The sequence below is a fragment of the Alternaria hordeiaustralica genome (assembly GCF_023758085.1).
Source record: "Alternaria hordeiaustralica strain BMP 2776 chromosome Unknown scaffold_14, whole genome shotgun sequence".
Classification (NCBI taxonomy): domain Eukaryota; kingdom Fungi; phylum Ascomycota; class Dothideomycetes; order Pleosporales; family Pleosporaceae; genus Alternaria; species Alternaria hordeiaustralica.
This window is the reverse complement of record NW_026056786.1, coordinates 62,956-82,797: the sequence shown is the minus strand read 5'-3', so window position 1 is coordinate 82,797 and position 19,842 is coordinate 62,956. Positions and strand designations below refer to the sequence as shown.

At 53.0% G+C, this 19,842-nt stretch overlaps 4 protein-coding genes across 4 annotated transcripts; 2 read left to right on the top strand and 2 right to left on the bottom strand.

The window, feature by feature from the left end:
* Window positions 1-6,853: 6,853 nt before the first annotated feature.
* Window positions 6,854-9,061, bottom strand: J4E84_006863 (uncharacterized protein; the record flags this gene model as incomplete). The annotated part of the gene is made up of 1 exon (XM_049389450.1): window positions 6,854-9,061. The coding sequence occupies one exon, from the start codon at window positions 9,059-9,061 to the stop codon at window positions 6,854-6,856; it is 2,208 nt and encodes a 735-aa protein (XP_049242643.1).
* A 1,471-nt stretch (window positions 9,062-10,532) lies between these two features.
* J4E84_006862 (uncharacterized protein) lies at window positions 10,533-11,107 on the top strand (the record flags this gene model as incomplete). The annotated part of the gene is made up of 2 exons (XM_049389449.1): window positions 10,533-10,711; window positions 10,768-11,107. The coding sequence occupies 2 exons, from the start codon at window positions 10,533-10,535 to the stop codon at window positions 11,105-11,107; spliced, it is 519 nt and encodes a 172-aa protein (XP_049242642.1).
* A 487-nt stretch (window positions 11,108-11,594) lies between these two features.
* J4E84_006861 (uncharacterized protein) lies at window positions 11,595-13,557 on the bottom strand (the record flags this gene model as incomplete). Its single annotated transcript, XM_049389448.1, has 2 exons — window positions 11,595-13,327; window positions 13,374-13,557. The coding sequence occupies 2 exons, from the start codon at window positions 13,555-13,557 to the stop codon at window positions 11,595-11,597; spliced, it is 1,917 nt and encodes a 638-aa protein (XP_049242641.1).
* Window positions 13,558-15,439: 1,882 nt separating this feature from the next.
* Window positions 15,440-18,733, top strand: J4E84_006860 (uncharacterized protein; the record flags this gene model as incomplete). The annotated part of the gene is made up of 6 exons (XM_049389447.1): window positions 15,440-15,616; window positions 15,666-16,168; window positions 16,216-16,616; window positions 16,813-17,229; window positions 17,285-17,308; window positions 17,469-18,733. The coding sequence occupies 6 exons, from the start codon at window positions 15,440-15,442 to the stop codon at window positions 18,731-18,733; spliced, it is 2,787 nt and encodes a 928-aa protein (XP_049242640.1).
* Window positions 18,734-19,842: the final 1,109 nt, after the last annotated feature.

The following is a 19,842-nucleotide window of genomic DNA, read 5'->3' as shown; positions in this document are numbered from 1 at the left end:
GATCTCGGTGTCGCGGCGCGCCTGTGGTTGGGGTAGAAATTCTGGTCCTGGCGTATGGATGTATCCGTGGATTCCAGTCGGAGGAGCGTAAAGCATTGGCATTGGGGTGTTCAACCCTTGTATGGCTGAGTTCGGAGGCTCTCCATCCCACAGCCGGGATGCGCCCTCGTTGAAAGTTTGTCTTCCGTCAACGACATCGGCAGAAGTTTGCTGAATAGCCATTACCGGACCGTGGAAGCCAATGCGCCAGTTGTTGAGTGAATGTACCGAGGGACTTGAGCCGGCTGATGAAGTGCGAGCAGGGACAGTGGATGGTGATGAGGGTGACGTGCGCGCGCGTGTGTGGTTTTTGATGATATGGTCGATTAAGTGTGGCGTACTAGCAAATATCTTCCTGCAATCAGAACAAGTAGGTACGTCCTGCAAACCAAGAGCGTGCGAATGAAACCTCTCGAGATGGGCTTTTAACCAACCGGTCTTCGTGTATCCCTTCCGGGAGCAGGCGCAATCTCGGGCGAAGGTGCATTCCACAACGAAGGGGGTCGCGTTGAGCCGTCTGCGGGTATCTGATGGAGACGACATGCCGCAAAGAGTCAGCGGTTCTTAAATGAGGGGTACGTAAATGATCCAAGTGTGCAGTTTCTGAAGGAGCGTCGGGCTTTTGAAGCAACAACGAAAGCGAGTGTAAGAATGATTGATAGTAGTGAATGAGTGTTAAGTGTAGAAGTTGCTTGGTGAGGGATGCGAGGAGGTATACTTATACTCGATACAGCACACGACCGGAGACGTCCTAGGATGGCCTCTAGATCATGCAAATAGCACGATTAGGCAAGTCCCGCAGCAGTATATCATTCAATGTGACACTGGCCTAGGGAGGAACGAAATGTCGAAAGCCGGCAGAATGAGCAGGGACTGCAATCTCTGAGTCGTTGGAGTCCATCCCCGACGTCTTTGTGGCACATGTAAGAAGTCTCCACCAAGTGCCGTGTCTACCAAAGAATACCGTGCACGGTATGCATATGTATAGAGACGTATCGAGAATCGGTGACTGATCTTCAGGCGGACACCCATCAGCTTGCACCGCATGATTGCTCTCGTTCCGAGAAAGAAAGACGTTTCAAGAAATTTCCGAAGCTAGCATATTTGAGATTCTGCCAGCCATCGAACAATCGCTTGCTTTCTTGAGACCATGTTGCTCCTGCAGCGGCATAACTCTTTCCGCACTCAACTATGAGGTTGGACAATGCTTGAGAAGCCCCCTCAGAACATCATGAAGACTAGTCTGTAGACATCATGAACGAGTACGGAATGGTTGTTGCGACTTCTCGAGTTGCGCCGCTCAAAAGCTATGGGTACCTTGCCTGTGTGTTTGTTTGGATCCCTTCTGGGGGTCAGATGGGACGTGCGCCAGTATAAGCATTGGGTGCGGACACATCATGTGGTCGCTTGTACAGGCGAGACCGCAGGCAGCTAAGGGTAGCATGAGGGTGGCGGCACCACGCAGATAGCTTCGTGGTCTCCCACGGAGTATCGATCGCGCTCGGGAAATGTGTATCAGACTATCTCATCAGCGGCATGTCTCGAGCTTTGATTGAGATTGCCGTGTCAGCTTGGCGCAGTCTGGGCGAATCATAAGCGGCCTTCGTCGCGAGCCGATCGTCTTGGAAACCAGGTGGGAGGAGGCGCCGGCCACCGTTCAGCCGTTCAGCCGTTCCAGCTTCACTGTAGCGTCAACTTTGTTCCTTGTGGATTCGAGGTCGATGACGATCAATGCCTAAAACCGTGCTGCGTAAGCGACGTTGCGCCTGCTGGCTTGGAATCAGCGCTTTCCTGATGTGGAGATCACCCCGAAAACAATCTAGCGCTCAGAAACACTGCTTCAGGAGGAAGTAGAAAGGAAGCACTGTTCGCGACCGTTGTTGAGTTCACAAATTTGGTAGTTGACCCCACTTCTTTCCTTTGCAGGAATGGTCAGCACATATGTGATGCGCGGTGATGCGCGGTGATCCGCAGTGATGCGCAGTGACGCGGCCCGTACCTGTCTGCCAATTGCATGGACATGACTGAATCAACCCGCGATAGCGATGGATCTATCCCAATCGCGAGGTTCTGCACCAGTATGTGCGTCCAAGGGGGACAGTCGATGACATAGTAACTGAAAAGGGGCGGGCTGGTCAGATAGCTGGTCGAGCCTCTTTGCGCTGTTCGGAATGGCAGCGAAAAAGCCTAGATGTACAGAGATACACGTTGCGACTGTGAGAAGTTCGAGCGTTCACGCATACCGCAATCAGTATGCTTCCATTTCGCAAGGCGAATTTTTTTGAAGATACGGGTTCTAATATCTCGACCTGCCAGCATGAAGACTGCCCAGATGCCTGATGGTGGCGACTTACCAGCCCACTAATGTACACACCCAAAGTTCATCGCGAAAAGACTGCAAGTTCCAGCGCGAAGCCCACAAGATGCTTGATGGTGTTGATCGGGTTATCGCCTTGTCTCATGAGATCGTGGGCCGGGAACGGGCACTAGGGCTGGCAGGCGCCTGGGCGTGTGGAGGCGGGCATCGGCAAGTGAAACAGTGGGCACGCACTGCACGATGGCTGGGGTAGGCATGTTCGTGGCCTTGTATACACGCTAGCTGATGCTGATTGCGAAACTGGTCTGACAGCCGTCGCACTGCAGGTCGCTCGAGGATGCAGCAGCCTTCCGTGAATGTTTCCAGGTCGAGGCTCGCAAGCGAGGTAAGTCCAGCGCGATATTGTTTCTCGCTTGACCCGGGCATCGAATTTTGACAGTTTCAACGATCCGCGGCTTGCTGTGCAACACAAGGGGCGCACAGGACGCCGGTGAACGGAAAGAGTGCCGGTTGTACTTCTGCCGGATCTATCGATCTCAGCATCCAGGTTGCTGGTCGATCATATGGTCGGGCTGCTTGTGAGGGTACTTGTGCACAATTCTAGAACGTGGCTAGGTGCGCAGGTACAGTGCGATGCTGCGTGATCTTGCTCAGATTGCTGTTGTGCGTTCGCTCAATTAAGTGATCGCGCGCATTGGAATAAAGAAGCGGTGTAGCGCGGCGCGCCAAAGCAAGGGGCCATCCATCCCATTTCCAACCTGGGAAGGTCGTTTAGGTTGGTGGCGTCTCCGATCTAAGACCCCCGTATCCTGGCCAAACGCTGACCTTCGCATACACGCTACCATGCGACCCAGTCACACGACCCACGAACGCACGCATAATCTTGCACAATTTGCGAAGGCCTATGCCGGGGCTTTAGGGCCAACGACGTGTCACTATAACTTCATGTAGACGTCTCAGTCGAGTAGAAGTCGCAGACCTGCCGACCGAGTACAGGTAGTGAACGGCAAAGGCAACGTTAAACAGCCATACATGCGCATATGTGTGGTCGAATAATAGCATATGTCGAACTTCGCGAAATTATGACGAGAAACACAAGAACTGCAAAGTTACCTGGGTGCAGTGCATGTACTCAACAGCCACATCAGTAAGAGCTGGCCACATCCGGTATGTACTGTGCTTGAATTCGCATTGTTAAAGTCCATCGTCTTCTTATCAAAAGACTGCGAGCTCGTTCTCACCCAATGACCACATCCTACTAACCCCTGCCCTCTGATCCCTCACAATGAGCTGTCCTGGCGCAACCTCCGATAGCGGCCTCAGTGCCAACACCATCTTTGGCGTCGCTTATGGGACGATCACCATTACCATCGCATCTGCGAATCTCTTCTTCGAGTATCGCAAGTTTTGTAGATTCAACCGTAAAGGTATGTTTTGCGACACCCATGCGAAGGCAACGGCGAGCACGGGCTGAACTAACCGTTCCAAAGGAAGCGGAGCCGGCGACGTGGAGTCACAAGATCGAGTTGGTCCACATGATCACGGTGGCCTTTGAAGTTCTGCACTGCTCACGCTGTGGCATGCGAATTCTTCGACCGGTCTACGAAGCGTGTTGACAGATACTCGGGGGCAATTGCAGCCACATCTGCTTGTTACATATGTGGCGAAGCCAGTGTGGCGGGGTAGATCGAGACGGTGGCGTTGTGATGACCTCGGATGGTTCGCATAGTCGGAACACATGACTAGTCCGAGCGGACAAGAGCTTCTCTCGTTTACATGCTGTATTAGACGTCACCAACATTTTTGTTTCAATGCATTACTAGAGCCCAAATTCCAGTATTACATGAGCTCCAGAATGGGAATGACATGGTCCATTGGCTGGTCCCACCAGCCTTGTGTAAGCCACTCACTTTATGTCTCAGCGGCAGCCTGAACCCCGCTGCTTGGCAGCCTGACGTATCTGCAGCCTGTCCTCGTCGATAGACTGTATTCTCGGCGTTCGCGCATTCTCTGGTCGCGGACGGACTAGATGACATTGAAGACCGACCCTCATGGATACGACCGACGCTCACCTAGAAGAGGGCAAAATCGACTGGACGACCTCTACAGGCAATGTGATGACACGCCTCCCCTGCAGCGGCTTCGCCGACTTCCTCTACTCGAATCGAATACCCAAAGACCCCGCCTCTGCGGATTTCTCTCTGTGCACCACCAGTAGGAACGTAGCAAAGGGTGCTGCCGCGGGTTGTAAGGGATGTGCGGTCATACACGATGCTGTCACAACTTTTAGAAGGGACCGACTGCCATCGGATGACTGTGATATCACATTGGAATCTAGAAACAATGTAATAGATTCGCCTTGTCTGAAGATCGCGTTCTTCCTTGAACCGATGCGTAAAAGAGTAAAAGAGAAAGGCGCAGGTACCAGAAAAGAGCCAATTACGGCGACCGATGCTGCGGAGGAGCATGTACGCCAGTACTTGGAGTATGGGGTTTTAGTGCGGTTGGACTGGTCGAGTGGTAAGTGATTTATCCACTAGCCACAATATTACACCAACGTTGTAGCATAGACTAACGAGTGGATATCAGACGCTCTTAGCCTTAATGATGGTCAATCTCTCAAGCCACTAGCAGCTTCGCGACCACATACGCATCTTCCAGATTGTACCTCTTCTAGCCAAACAACTCAAAGATTGAACCAGTGGCTCATTGCGTGTACGGAAACACATTCTGGATGCCAGACCTCGTTAGAGACGACCCTTCCGAAACGTTTTCTCCAAATACAGGATGACCGCGTCTATCTTCGAGAGGAAACAGCCGAAAGGGGTAAATATGCATGTCTTAGTCACTGTTGGGGCACTCAGGGCCCTTCGCTCAGACTTGAAAGATCTTCCCACCAGCAACTTGCTACTGGGGTTGCAGTAGATCAGTTACCAAAAACGTTCCGAGATGCTGTCTCTATTTGCATCAGCATAAGTGTGCAATTCCTCTGGATCGACGCTTTATGTGAGTAACTACAATTAAAGCGCACTTGCGATTGCTAAAACTTTACAAGGTATCAAGCAAGACGATGCGGATGACTGGGCACAGGCGGTTGCGACGATGGGCGATATCTACGAAACGTCATGGATCACTATCGCAGCTACTGGATCCAGTGGCAGTCAAGAAGGGATATATTCGACTGTTCCAGAGCGATACAAAGCCAGAGCTTTGCGAGATCACGAATTCCATGTGCGAGAGAGTCTTCCGGAATTTGCCAATCCAGTCAATTCAATCCACAAATATGATAATTGGCCACTCTTGCGTAGGGCTTGGGTATATCAGGAGCGACAGCTGTCATCCCGCATGATCCACTTTAGTCAACATCAGATCTTCTGGTCATGCAATTCCTCATTCCAATCACAAGATGGGTGGTATCCCTCACGATGGGATCTTCGTAGGAAGAAGAGTCTAGAGCAGTGGAAAAGCATTGTTTCCGAATATTCAGGGTTGAAACTTACATACGAAAGCGACCGTCTGCCCGCCATCGCTGCCATAGTTCTGCGTATTATGCAGAATCGACCAGGCGATACCTACATTGCAGGCATGTGGAGGGATACTCTGATCCCGGACCTGTTTTGGCATACCGTCAACTTGCAGGCTCGCCCCCGTTCTACATACAGCATACCGACATGGTCTTGGGCCTCCGCATCTGGAGAAATACGGCATTTCATCAGGGAACAATCTTTTCAGCAGGTTGCGCAAATACTGGATGTGACTTGTACATCTATAGGAATGCCTCACATGGGGAAAGTTAAGGATGCTAGTATCACGCTACAAGGGCCCGCCTATAGCCTTCCTAAATCAACGTGTTCGAACTTTGGCGAGAGTGTTGCAGGCACCTGCTGGTCAGATATAGACGTCGGCCTGACTTCGGATATCCGATGCACTGTCTACAGAGACTTCGATTGGCAAGCTGTCAAGCCTCCTATAGGGCCCGACCATGACTTGACCGTCTTGTTCCTATGCGAAGAAATCGGCGATTCTGCGCGTGTAGGACAGCATTTCGGCGGGATGATACTGAAAGCAGTCGAAGCTGACGCCTTCGAACGGGTTGGGTTTGTCCAGATTTACCCAGATCCCAGTAAGTACGGATATCCTTCTTCCAAGGAAAGCAGCGACGAGGAAAGCAGCGATGAGGAAAGCAGCGAGGAAAGTGCCGAAGCCGCCGAAGACGATGAAGATGGCGTAGATGACGAAGAGATCAACCATGATAACACAGCTCACAAAGGAGCGGTCTACTTTTCTGCCACTATGCCCCTCATCGGGGCAGTAAGGGTTGAGACCGATGATATCGACATCGAAGATGAGATAAGCGGAAGTGATAGCGATGATCATACAGTATCTTCTTTTGTTCGCGCATTACCGGTGCAAACTTTCAGAATCGTTTGACAACATCGTTCATATTTGAGGGGACTGTTTGTGGGTATCATCAATCTCGGAATTAATGCTTGTTCATTACAACCCAAACTCCAGAATAGCGTGAGCGCCAGTACCTTCTTTACAACGGTGAACCATACCCTCCGCTTCACCTTTCAACGTCTGCTCCACCAAGAAGCTCATCTGCACCTCACTCAAAAGTTGGCAGCGCTGCAGCTCAAGCAGATCGCTCAAGTGACAGTGAAAGCACATGGCCACATCGTCGAGCGGTGCCTGCTGCTTACCGAGCGCACTCGTGCCGTGACTACTCTTCGTCGTAGCCCCGGTGCCTTTTCGCATCACTGAAGGAGTGCGCAACTCCGGCAACAGTATGACAGCAAAGCCGGATATCAGCCATTTCCCACTGGAATCGAGACTGAGGATGAAAGCGTTGTTGACGTCGGTGACACCAGAGAACATGCAGATGCGGTCGCCAGATCCTATCTCGTATGACCCTGGGCCTCCTCCGCAAGCAAATCCAGTGATACCGTTGGTGCCTACGAAGGATGTATACCGTGCGTGTCGTTGGTCGGTGTTTCGCCGGGCCAGTTTGCTCCTAGCCGCCAGGTATAGTGCCGCAGCGTCGTCCGTCATGCTCCGGGAGATCATGTTGCGGATGACCTTGCTTCCATTGTCGCCAGATTGCGGACTGGCACTGGCGTCAGGCCCTTGCTCGACAACCGCGCGCGATAGACCATCGATTACCAAATCCGCGGACGCTTCAATCATGGCTTGTCGCACCTTTTCAGTCGGGCCAGGGTTTCCGTATGCCACGTGAGGGTCGGCAAAGCTAAGCAGCGTTTGCGTGTCCCCCTGGGTGATGTAGTCGCCAAGGTCCTGAATGTCTTGGGTCGAGAAGCATCTTGGATGCATGTTTGATCGCGTCCAGGTCGCTCTCCATGTGCCTGGTTGGAAGGCCTCGTCGTGATCTACGAAATTACCGACTTCAGTAATTGTACTGATGAATGAGACTGATGCGGTCATGCAGGGCGTAGCGGCCAGAATGTAGATGTGCGGCTGCAGACCCGGACACAGCTTTAGGATATGCTGTGTGAGGGTCTCACGCGAGACGCCTAGCGCTTGCATTAGGAATGTCAGGAAACGATAATCGTCCGAATCTCCTCTCCTGGGATCTTCATGGCATTGGTTGCGAAGCACATCGACGAGCAGCTCGACAGGTGCTTTGTTGTAGTCAGGCACAATCCTCTCTCCACGGCCAGTCGATGCGACTCCTAGAAACCCGTAGACTCTGTCATACACAACAGAGCTCTCGGATAACGCAAACGCTTGCAGTAGATCACGCAAACGAAATGTGGACTTTAGTGTCTTGCTGTTGCGGCGACCGAGCATTTCTCTCCGATATTGCTTCGTGCGTTTGAAGTCTTTCCGGTATTTGAACAGCAGATAGCCGCGACTTGTATAGATTACGCTTGTTGGAGATGCGACTGGTGCTGATGCAAGTCCATCGCGCCAGATGCTTTCGACTGTCGCAGCACCCACACTGAGGTCGCCACACCATATCTCGACCGACTGTGCCAACACAAACTCCTGAACCACCCACACCCGACTCCAATACGGCTTGTTGAGAACACCCGCCAGAGCATTGTGAAACTCTTCGACTCTGAGGAGGTCAGGATGCCGCGCAAGCATGAAGGCCAACTCTTCGTATCCCTGGGGAAGTCCGAGCCACACTATGACAGATTGCGCTCCAGTGTAAACATCGCGCATGAGCGACACTTGATGATTGCGCTCCGGTATGTTGGTTTGGTCAATCGCGATGGCATCAATCCACAGGGGTACGGCCTTGCCTGGATCCTTCTCGCAGCACTGTCGAAAGTACTGCTTCCTCCGGTATTGCTTGATGAAGTTCCATAGACTCTCTCCCACAGCGAACTTTGATCCTTGGATGTCGATATACTTCTTCTCGCCAGCTTTATCCCACATGTAGGATAGCGCGATGAAAGTGGGCTTATCGTCCAAGTCGCAGATGGATAGAGTTGCCTGGACGGGTTCGTAGTCAGGCGCTGGCAGTATGTCCAAAAGCCTGACGCTCTTCTTGTTTGGGTCTAGAGAGCCATACTGTAGTAAGGGTAACGCTGCCAGTGGATCATCCTGGTCGGGTGTTGCCGGCGGGCTGGCGGGCGCGGTAGTGGGTGCGGAGGACTTGCGCCGCAGCTTTTGCAGCCGAAAAGGATCAATAAAGGTCTTCTTGAGTATACTCTGAGTCGTCCGCTCCGGTGCGGCCATGATCTAGTGGACTGCGCAAATGCGACGATGTGGCAACAGAAGCCTTAGCGGGTCTCATCAGTGGTAAGGCTGAGATGCAAGTAGAGAAAGAACGCGGCGCAAGAGAACCTTCCTTGTCCAGGCCATCGTTAAACGTCCCGTGATTCACAGACACCGCCTGACGACAGAGCTCTCAATAATTACCAGCGAGTAGGCGTTGATGTGGCTTGCAGCACGGTGCCTAGGTGATGGATGTCTGAGGCCAGAAGTTCGTCCGAGAGACCTCGGGATGCTTTGGCGAAGCTGACTAAGCATGCAGAGATGGGTGGTGTGGGGGCCAAAAGCGTTCCCAGCCCCCCAAGATTCCTTCCGTCATCATCATCATCATCTGCGGGAAGCGTACCCAATCGAGGAAATCGATACTTGGGTCTTAGGCTAGTGCGCGAATCGCTCCAACAGGCGGTTTCCTGATGGCCTCGACGATGGCGTCGCCCGCGGGCGTCTCCGTACTGCAGAGGCGCATACGACGCGATTGTAACGGCAGCGACAACTTCTACAGTACGGCGACATCATCTTGAGCTACTTTTATCAATCGAAGCGACAACCGCCATCCGCACTTCGTGAGGTCAGATGCGAAGCTGGTGATCAGGACGACCAGCATGACTGTCTTACCGTGTAGCATTCTCGTAACCACCGATGCGCAAGTAGATCACCATGAACGGTACGAAAGAACTCACTAGAAATGACAGCAGGATAGTCAGTCTTCTAAAGACGCATGAGCCGGAGAAGCCAAGGTAATGTGACGGCACGACCGCTCCAACACCATAAGAAGACTTCAAGTTGTGTACTTTATCGGTTAGTTGATATTACAGGTCGTGCTGTTCTTCTCTGGTTGAGATGTATCTATACTGGTTTGATGCATACCGATACTACAGCCATGTCCAGATCGCTCGGTAATCTCCAAACCCAGGCGAAGCGCGGCACACGCACTCGATACTCAACCGCCTATATACGCTGCACTCATCTTCTACTACATGTGCATCTGTCTCCTTTCGCAGCCTTGGGGATCCGTCAGCTCTCCACCAATCCCCTACCACGTATTACCGACTGTCATCTATCCAGAACCCAGTCGGATGTATCGCAACGAGCCCAGCACTTAGCGGATATGCTTCAAACGCGGGATAGACATTGTCTCCACGTGTTCTAGATTCCTGCATAGCTGCACTATATCTGGAGCGGAGATGAAATTGGTATGTAGAGTTCTGAAGGGAGCAGACTTACAGGAAAGAGGTCGTTAAACACATGCGCGGAAGCCTTCAACGTACGCCGATCCTCAGGAACGTACTCTTCTCATACCTTCCTTATCAAGAAGATGAAGTGTTCTAGTTTCGTCCTCGGCGTTCTCACAACACTTGCGGCTGCACAAACACCTTCCCCGTACACCGATACCAAATCAGGCATCACATTCAACACCCTCCAGCACAGTAGCGGCATGTTCTTCGGTCTTGCACTTCCAGCCAACGCCACCGGAAACACTGACTTCATCGCAACGATCGGCGGCAAAGGCACTGGGTGGAGCGGTGTTTCTCTCGGAGGTGGAATGCTCAACAACCTCTTGATCGTCGCTTGGCCAAACGCTCAAACTGTAGTGGGAAGCTTCAGGAAGACTGCGTACGCTCAATCTGGACACATGGCTTCAATGGCAAAGCCATGCTAACAGTCAGCAGTTCCTACGCCTCTCCAGCCGTCGCAACCGGCACTTTCACACAGACCGCAATAGCAAACGGCACATACGTCAACAGCACCCACTGGACTTACACCTTCCTCTGCTCCAAGTGCATTCAAACCGACGGCACGACTTTCAAGCCAACTGATACAGCACCAAGTCTCGGATTCGCGTTGAATCCGACAGCGCCGGCCCAAAAGACGAATCCCGCTTCTAGTGTATCGAAGCATACGGCGCAGGGGCAAGCAGTATTCGACCTAAGCAAAGCTAAGAGCGTGAACTTCGAGGTCTGGAAGGGCTACGCTGTGCCGAAAATCGCTACGGGCTTGCGGGCTAGGTAGTGCGACGGCTAAATGGGGTTGAACGCGAAAGGGAGTTGGGGTTGTTAGGTTTGCACTGCGGACGTGGTCTTGGGATTTCGGCACCTTTCAGTGCGTATGTATAGTTGTGATTGTTCTCACAGCTTTTCTTGTTGGGTTATGCATATCATTTCACTGTTCCCAAGCATGCGGTTCAAGATCTACCGCTTCGTGCCTGATCACCCTTCCCGTGTTTAGCCTGATTGCAGCGAACGAACTGTGCGGGGGTGACCGTGCACACGAAGCACTAGAGCCTAGATGGAGAATCTCTGGCGCATGCGCTTCTGGAGGGAACTATCAGTTCATAGCTAGTTCGGTCGTGTTGACGATCGGATGCAGGGGACTAGAACAACGACAAGTGACGTAGACGAGGAAGGCGGTCATGTAACATCACGGGCGCAGTAATCTCATGGGGAGTTTGATGGCATCAAGGAAAGTATGTGATTTTGTTTTACACTACAGCTTACTTCTACCAGCGAAAGAAACTCCTAAAAGTAGGAAGACCGAAGGGATTGAGAATGTCGAAAGCGTTACGAGCTTTGATCAAATCAGCTCCCTTCTCTGCGACAGCGTACATAGTCGCTTGCAAGTGTGTCGCGGGGATTAATGGGATGATACTCGCGTCCACGATGCTCAGGCCTTTCACACCATGCACGGTGAGGTCGCTACCAACGCACCCACCGAGCGACTCCGGCATCATCGCGCAGCTACCGGACATGTGTGCGAAAGAAGCCTGGAGAGCCTTTTGCTGAACAAGGTCATTGATGATCTCATCGTCCGTCTGCGCTTGGGTGCCGGGAGTGAGCTCGACAGGAGAGAACTTCTTGAGCTCAGGATTCGCCCAGTGTTTGCGCGTCCATCGGACCATTCCGGCGATGATCTGGCGATCGACGGGGTTTTGGAGGGCGTTGAACTGGACAACGGGGTTGCCGTATTTGTTGCTTGGGTTGATGGTGACAGTGCCGCGAGAGAGGGGACGTTGCAGCGAGCTGATGGCAAGACCGAAGGGTACCATGGGGAACTCGCCAACAGCAGCATCGGCGCTACTATGGAGACCAGCGATGATGTCGCGTTGCTTTGTGAAGCCGCGTAGCAGAGAAGAGTCGTCGTATACCGACGGAAGGTAGCTACGGACGTTCTGTGACTTGACAGTCTGCACAATCTGGTTCCAGTTATCGCAAACTGTCTGCAGACTGAGGAAGGCTAGGCTGCTGCCATGGGCCTGCGTGAGGGGGCCGCTCCTGCTGGTTTCGTACTCTGACCATACTGTAGCGTTATAAGTGGGGTCTGCGCCGCTGTAGATGTTGGGGAAGGCGAGGTTCTTGAGGTCGAAAACCATGTTGGCATTGGGGTGGTCTTGCATGTTGGCGCCGACAGCGGGCATGTTCTTCTTCACGTTGATGCCTGCAGCTTTAAGGACATCGCTCGGCCCAATACCGCTGAGCTGAAGGATCTGTGGTGTGAAGATTGAGCCCGCAGCCATGATGACCTCGCGCTTTGCATAGACTTGCTTGACTGAGCCATCCGTTCGCGATTTGAATTGGACACCATTGGCTGTGTATCCAGTGAGGAGGCCCTTGTCGAAGAGGACCTCGTTGACAGTCTTTCCAGTGACCAGTACGAGGTTGCTGCGGGTCTTGACAGGGTCGTAGTACTCGTTCTTCGCGTGAGATCGTGTCTGGGTCTTGGGTCGCAGAGCTGTAGGTATCCAGAAAGCACCCACTGCCCTCCCCGAAGCATGTTCTCTTGGCAAAGGCACACCTGACTGCTTGTATGCCGCCCAGATGGTCTTTGTGTCTTCGTACTCGAAGTTTGGGAACGATGCTTGTATCGGACCGTTGGTGCCATAGTACGATGCGTCATACGTGGTGCCAAAGCTCTTGACGTTGTTCGCTGTTGGCGGCGTGAACGTGGTCGACTTCTTGAAGTAGTACAAGAGGCTGTTGAAGTTCCAGCCATTGTTACCAAGTTGCTCCCACGCATTGTAGTCGGCGGCAGATGCTCGGTCAAAGGCCATACCGTTGACTACGGATCCACCACCAACAACGTTACCCACCCAGACAGGATGCGTACCGCCTGTGTTGGTGTCATATGCAGACGTGATGTCGTACATGAGGTTTGCGTTGACACTGTTGGCGAAGCTAGGTACTTGGGTGGTGACATCGTCGACGACATATCCATTTTCGATCACAAGAACAGTACCTAAGGATGTTAGGTCCATATGTCAACGCCGAATGTGGTTACTAACGGCTTGAATCTTCGCTGAGGCGGTTGGCAACTGTCAGGCCTGTCAATCCGCCCCCAACGATGATGTAGTCGAACGATTGCCCTCCAACATCTGGCTCGCCGCTGCTGCTACCCGGAGAGGACGGGTCCAATACGCGCGGCACGAAAGACGCGAGATAGAAAATGCCCCCAAGAAGAAGAGACATATTAGAAATTATGAACAGAAGGAGTGTATGAGCACCATACGAATGGCGCAAGGGTGAGTGGTGCGTCAAGAGCTAAGATTACGGATCGTCGAAGGTTTATACCAGAGCTGATCCGTTTGTCAGGTAGCTGACGGACGGGCCACCCCTGAGTACGCGAAGCTACTGAAGTGTTTCGCTTGCGAATAAACGAGCTTCGGCATGCCATGGCAGTTCTATACTACCCGCTGGGCGTTGCGTAACGACTTTTTCTCGTGGAGTAACTGGCGCTCAAAGGTACCAGACTCTGCAGTGCTCAATGCAGCATGTTGCCCGGGTTCTTGGATCGATCCTGCGCGGGAACAACGTAGAGATCCGCAAACCTTGCTGAAAAGTATAACTGTAGTCGACTAGAAACGGTAAGCCCAATGATCCTGTCAATCTGTCCGGCTATCGACAAGCCTAGAGCTGCAGTCATCGATATCTGGCAAGTACAGCTAACGTGGCGTCAACTATCAGCTCCCGCCGTAACAACCACGTGAATCGTCGTATGACGTGCGCCACGCGAGCTGATGAGGAGATTTTACCCTGGCTGGTGCAGCGCTTTGTCCTGCGAACCACATAGTAGTCGATAGTTCAAAGGGCGAGACCGACGGTGTGGTGATAGCGAAGCGGCGGCCCATGGTACAACCGCGGGAATGCAGGGGCCACGGCTGTCATGTCGCAAGAGCCGTACTGGTGAAAATCTCCATCGTCCTCATCCTGCTGTCGCGCTGTTGCGGGTCGTCGTTAGGTCGATTATTATGCTTTGGCGTACGAGTGTTTAGGTTTGCAATCGTCTAGATTATAGGTGGCGGCCGGAGGAGGCTCAATCGGGACTAGTGCGCTCCTATCTGACACTAGCCACACAAAGACACAAACCTGGCGGCATCACTAACTTCACGAGCTCAGCAACCGTCGCGTGTCAACCTTTCCTGCTGCGGGCACCCACGTTGTACTAGAATTATTGCGGTAGCGAAGAGCGAGCGACAAGCCGGTGCTGTCGCACCCGTTCGGCCCGTTCACTGAATACGACATCGTCACAGAGATTTCGCGTCGGCTGCTCACACTGGAGAGTGCAAGGGGTATTTGATGCGCTCGAACTGATGGAAACTCGATCCTCGCTGTCTGTTTACTCATACTACTTGACAAGGCCGTTTCGAGCCTGATGGCCTGGCATCGGCGCCCGCCTGAGCTAAACCTTCGTGCAACGGCGCGCATCATAACCTTTTAGCCCATGCCATGACGGCTAACCGAGTGACAGATGTCGTGCTTGCTGGCTCCGCTCATAACTCACGATGAACCTAATCTCGGGGCTGTGGGTTAGCAGCATGCAAGAGTTTGGTTGGGTTTGTTTCCAGAAGACAAATTGGGAGTGGCTGTGGAAGGTCTCCCGACCGTGCGCTTCTGGCTCTTTCAGGGCTTGCGCGAGAGGAGGAGGAGATATGTTTGATCTGCAGAGCCTTGCGGCTCGGCTGCCTCCTTCAAGCTGATCAGTGGAGATCTGGACCACGATGTCCGAGCATGAACGCATCCTGACTAACGACCTGCCACGGTGATGTGCGCTAGTCCTCGGCGCACAGTCGTAGGAATAGGGTTTAACCGCCTCCTGCATGCTTCGTTGCGTCTTACGGGATTGGCTGAGTTTGACATCGGTCGGCCACTCCGCCGTTTATGTCTGGCTATCTGCAGAACGTTAACAGAGCAAATATAACAGCACGTCCACCCGGCCCGTTGCTGCATCAGCCTGCATAGCATTTCAGGCGATCAGCAGGAGCTCATTTGGAGGAGAAGTCTCCGGTCATCCAATTTCATTGGGCATCTTTATCTTTCCGTGTCTCATCCTCTTTACATCCTCCCATCTGCAATGGGTGTACCCACAACACCGGAGGGACTTCCTTTGGACGACCGCTCCAATGCGCTCAAGATACCCATCATCACCTTGATCATCTTCAGCTCGATATTCGTTATACTCCGCTTGGGCATCAACTGGAAGAATAGGAATTACTTCCTACTAACTGATCATCTCCTATGGACAGGACAAGTATGTCGCGATCAAGTAAGAGTTTCAAGCATTTGCTAATCAGCTTCAGGTCATAGCTGTCGCAGGTGCAGCATGCTGTTACAGGATGGCTGAAGTTGGAGGCGGCAGGCACGTCTGGGATCCGATATTGACACCTCAAAACATGGAGACATACCTCTACATGCTCTGGCTGGGTCAGCTGCTTAACCTATACGGAATGGCTTTGATCAAGCTGAGTGTTTGCGCCTACATCTTCATGCTGGACTTTTCGCGGACTTTCCGGATCATCATATGGCTTTCCGTTGTGATCCATATCGGCGTTAACGTCGTCTTCCCTACCGTCATTCTGTTCGGCGAGTGCACGCCATACACCAAGCATTGGGACGTCTCCGGAATGAAACCTGGGTCTTGCTGGGACGCGAAGCCGCGTGTCATCTCCGGATACTCGGGTGCTGCAGTCAACATAGCGACTGATCTGCTCTACACCATGGCCCCGCTCATCTACATTGCGAGGGTGCAACTTCCCAAGCGAACCATCTGGGGCGTCCGCGCAGTGTTCCTCTGCGGTCTCATGTAGGTAGCCCTCTTGACACCCCGATTTCGTCACTAACACTTTCAAGCACAACCACTATATCCGCACTGAAACTCTACGAGATGAAGTCTTTGAACGAATCGCCAGATCCAACCTACTCGTCCGTCAACCTAAGCGTTTTCGCCATCGCTGAAGTTTTCGTTGGCGCTTTCACAGCCTCGCTGCCGCCGCTACGCAAAACATTCGAGAACGGTCTCCGCAAAGTGCTTCCAACCAGTCTCACAGGAGGATCAGGCAAGGGATCAAGGCAAAGCTATGCGCTCCAGGTGTCAGGGCCTCAGGTCAGCGGGAAGTCGTCAAGGCCAAAGCACGAGACGGACGACGACAGTGAGCTCGGCATACTGCCAGATGAGGCGAGCCATGAGCGAAAAGGCTCCGAGGGAGCGATCATGAAGACCACACATGTCAGTGTGACAGCCGACAACAAGAGTATAGCGTCGCGCGACCATACTGAGTGGGCTTAAACGCTTCTCTACACAGAAGCACATAGTAATGATAATGAATTAATGATCTTCAAACCATCCTGCTACCCAATACCGGGAATTCGTTTCCGCACCGTTGCGTACTCACGGACGTATTCCCGCTCCCATGGTCATCATGATCACCGTCAGGGGCTGAGCTGCAGATCCCTGTTTCGCATCTACAGTAGCCGAGGTACATGCGTTGATCAGCAACCTCATCTGCACTACATCACCTTCCATCAACATGTCGAAGCCGTCGAAACCATATCGTCGCGATCTTCAGTTTCGTGGCTTCGCTGAGGGCCTGACGTACCTCAACAGCGACAGCCAAGCACAGTGTCACTATTTCGGCGGCGTCCCATACGCCCTCCCACCCGTCGGCCCCTTTCGCTTCCAAAAGCCACGGTCCCTCCCACCATGCTACCGCTACGGCACAAAAGCGAACCCAGGACGATACACAGGCGGCTGTGGCCTATGTCCGCAGCCCGGCTTCAACACGGAAACCCTTGACGAGCCCGCCTGGGACGAAGACTGCCTGCAAACCAACATCTGGATTCCAGCCGGGCCATCGCCAGCAGAAGGTAATGTCCCTGACTCTACGCGAGACCTCAACCAATTGAAAGCTGACTCGGGGAGGTTGGCCGGTACTATTCTGGATCCGTAAGTAATCATTTCTTCCTCCTCGCACTCGTAACCTCTTAGTGCTTGGCCATCGCCGTTTCACGGCAGACAACATTCGAGGCTGATCTTCGCTGGCGCACATTGGCACGGGATATAAACTCTCGCACCACGTGGTAGATCCGACACTAACGCGTACTAGACGGCGGGTTCCTGCAATGGGGTAGCCCGAACGGACTCGACCTCCGTGCGCTACTCGCTGAGTCCCCCGTTCAATGCGTCGTCGTCGCTCCCGCGTACCGCCTAAACGTATTCGGGTTTCTCGCATCGCAGGAGCTGATCGACTCGTGTCCTGCTACTGATGGTTTTGGCGTTAATCTTGGCTTCTGGGATCAGCGACTGGCTTTGCAGTGGACGTATGAGAATGTTAGCTATTTTGGTGGGAACGCGGCGAATATTACTGTCGGGGGTTACTCGGCGGGTTCGCACTCGGTGTTCCATCAGCTGTCGTACGATCTCGGTTGCGCGGATGAGAAGGCGGTTGTTAAGAGGGCGTTGATGCTGTCGAATGGGCCGGGCATGCAACCGAAGAGTTTGGGAGAGGCGCAGGACCAGTTCGACGAGCTATTGGGGGCGTTGGGTATTGATTTGGCGAAGTCGCCGGCTGAGAAGTTGGCACGACTTCGTGAGTTGAGTCCGAGGGCGATTGTGGAAGCGAGTAACGGGATCAAGCTGCATCAGTTCCGCGCTGTTACTGATGGGGAGTTTGTAAGGCATGGGCTTCTCGAAGAGCTGTCGAATGGTGTTTATGCGGAGCGCATGAAACTGCGCAATGTCAAGCTCATTATTGGCGAATGTAGCGACGAGCATCATGTCTACGGTCTTTGGCGACCACCTAGACCGGGCTTCGACAATATGCTGTACCGTCTTGAGGCTGATTACCCTCGCGAGGCATGCAAGGTGTTGATGTCGCACTACTTTCCCAATCGCAAACTACCGTCAAAGTACTCGAGCTGGCAGGCGGCTTTCGGCCATATCTACGCTGATGTTCAGATACACGCACTGCGTCGCGGAATGGTAAATGCGTTGGTGAAGCATGGGGCGGGAGATCTCATTCACAGATACCGCATCGAATGGCGGGCGCAGTGTGTTGACAAAGAGTTGCCCAAGCACTTCGGTGCTAGCCACGGCTCCGACATGGCGATATGGTTCTGGGGCAATGGAAGCGAGCTGACTGAGGAGGAGAAGCAGATCGCCTTGATAACGTTTCACGAACCGTTGAGCAGGTTCTTGAGGGGCGAAGAGATGGATTGGGGTACGCAGCATGCAATGCAGTTGAGAATGCTGAAGAAGGATGGAACTGTCGCTATCGAAGAAGACATTCGACTGGAGGAAGGCTTGAGACTGTGGAATGCGCTGAAGACGGCTGGCGCTACTGGCGACCCGAAGGATACTGCGAGGTTGTAATGACAGGATGTTGTTACGTTGTGAACAGAATCGAAACCTCTCTGCAAGCCTCAAAAGCGCGGCAAACCTACATAATACCGTGTTACCCGATTAGGAAAGTTTAGCACGGGTGTAGATCACAGCGAGGTGTCTTCAGGCTCCTACGCGTTGTAGAGGGCCTGCTCGACCTTGCCGTCGCTGTCATGAGGTTTGCCATGTTCGTCCTGACAGCTGCTATGCAGATACTCGTTACCCGCGGAACTGGTTCCGAAGACATAGCTTCGCCTCGGCAACCGCGTCCACATCTCAACATGCTCCTTTCTATTCTCAACACCTGGATAGTAACATATGGTACTAGGAACATAACCTATTCTCACTAAGCCCTGCCCAACCCCTACTCCGCCGCTGTTGTCATCATGCCACCACACACATACGACCATTCCGCCCCCAACATCCACTCCCTCCTCTCCTCCCTCACCCCCCACAACATCCCCCACACCCTCGACCTCTCCACCCGCACCAGCAAATCCAACACGCCCTGGTCCCCCGCGCCCCCAGCCCACACACCTCTAATAGTCTTCCTCCCGCAAACCACCGCAGAAACATCCATCGTGCTAAAAGCATGCAACGAGCGCCGCATAGCCGTGACGCCCTTTTCCGGCGGCAAGAGTTTCGGCCAAGCGCTAGGAAATAGTGAAGGAGGGGTATGTGTGAGTTTTGAGAAGATGAGGGGGATTTTGAAGGTAAATGAGGATGATATGGATGTTGTTGTGCAGCCAGGCTTGGGGTGGGTGGAATTGAATGAGAGGTTGGAGGAGAAAGGGTTGTTTTTCCCTGTTGATCCTGCACCGGGGGCGAGGGTGGGGGGGATGGTACGTCTCCCTCCATCCGTCGTAGCAAACGAGATGGTGCCGGGTGTGGTACGTATTTATGCTGACAGAAAGCAATCCACCAGATATCAATGTCCTGCTCCGGAACAAACGCCTACGCCTACGGCACCATGGCCTCAAACGTCATCTCCCTAACCCTTGTCCTCGCCTCCGGCACCATCATAAAAACACATCACAGACCGCGGAAAACATCTGCGGGATACGATCTCACACATTTGGTCATCGGGTCTGAAGGCACAC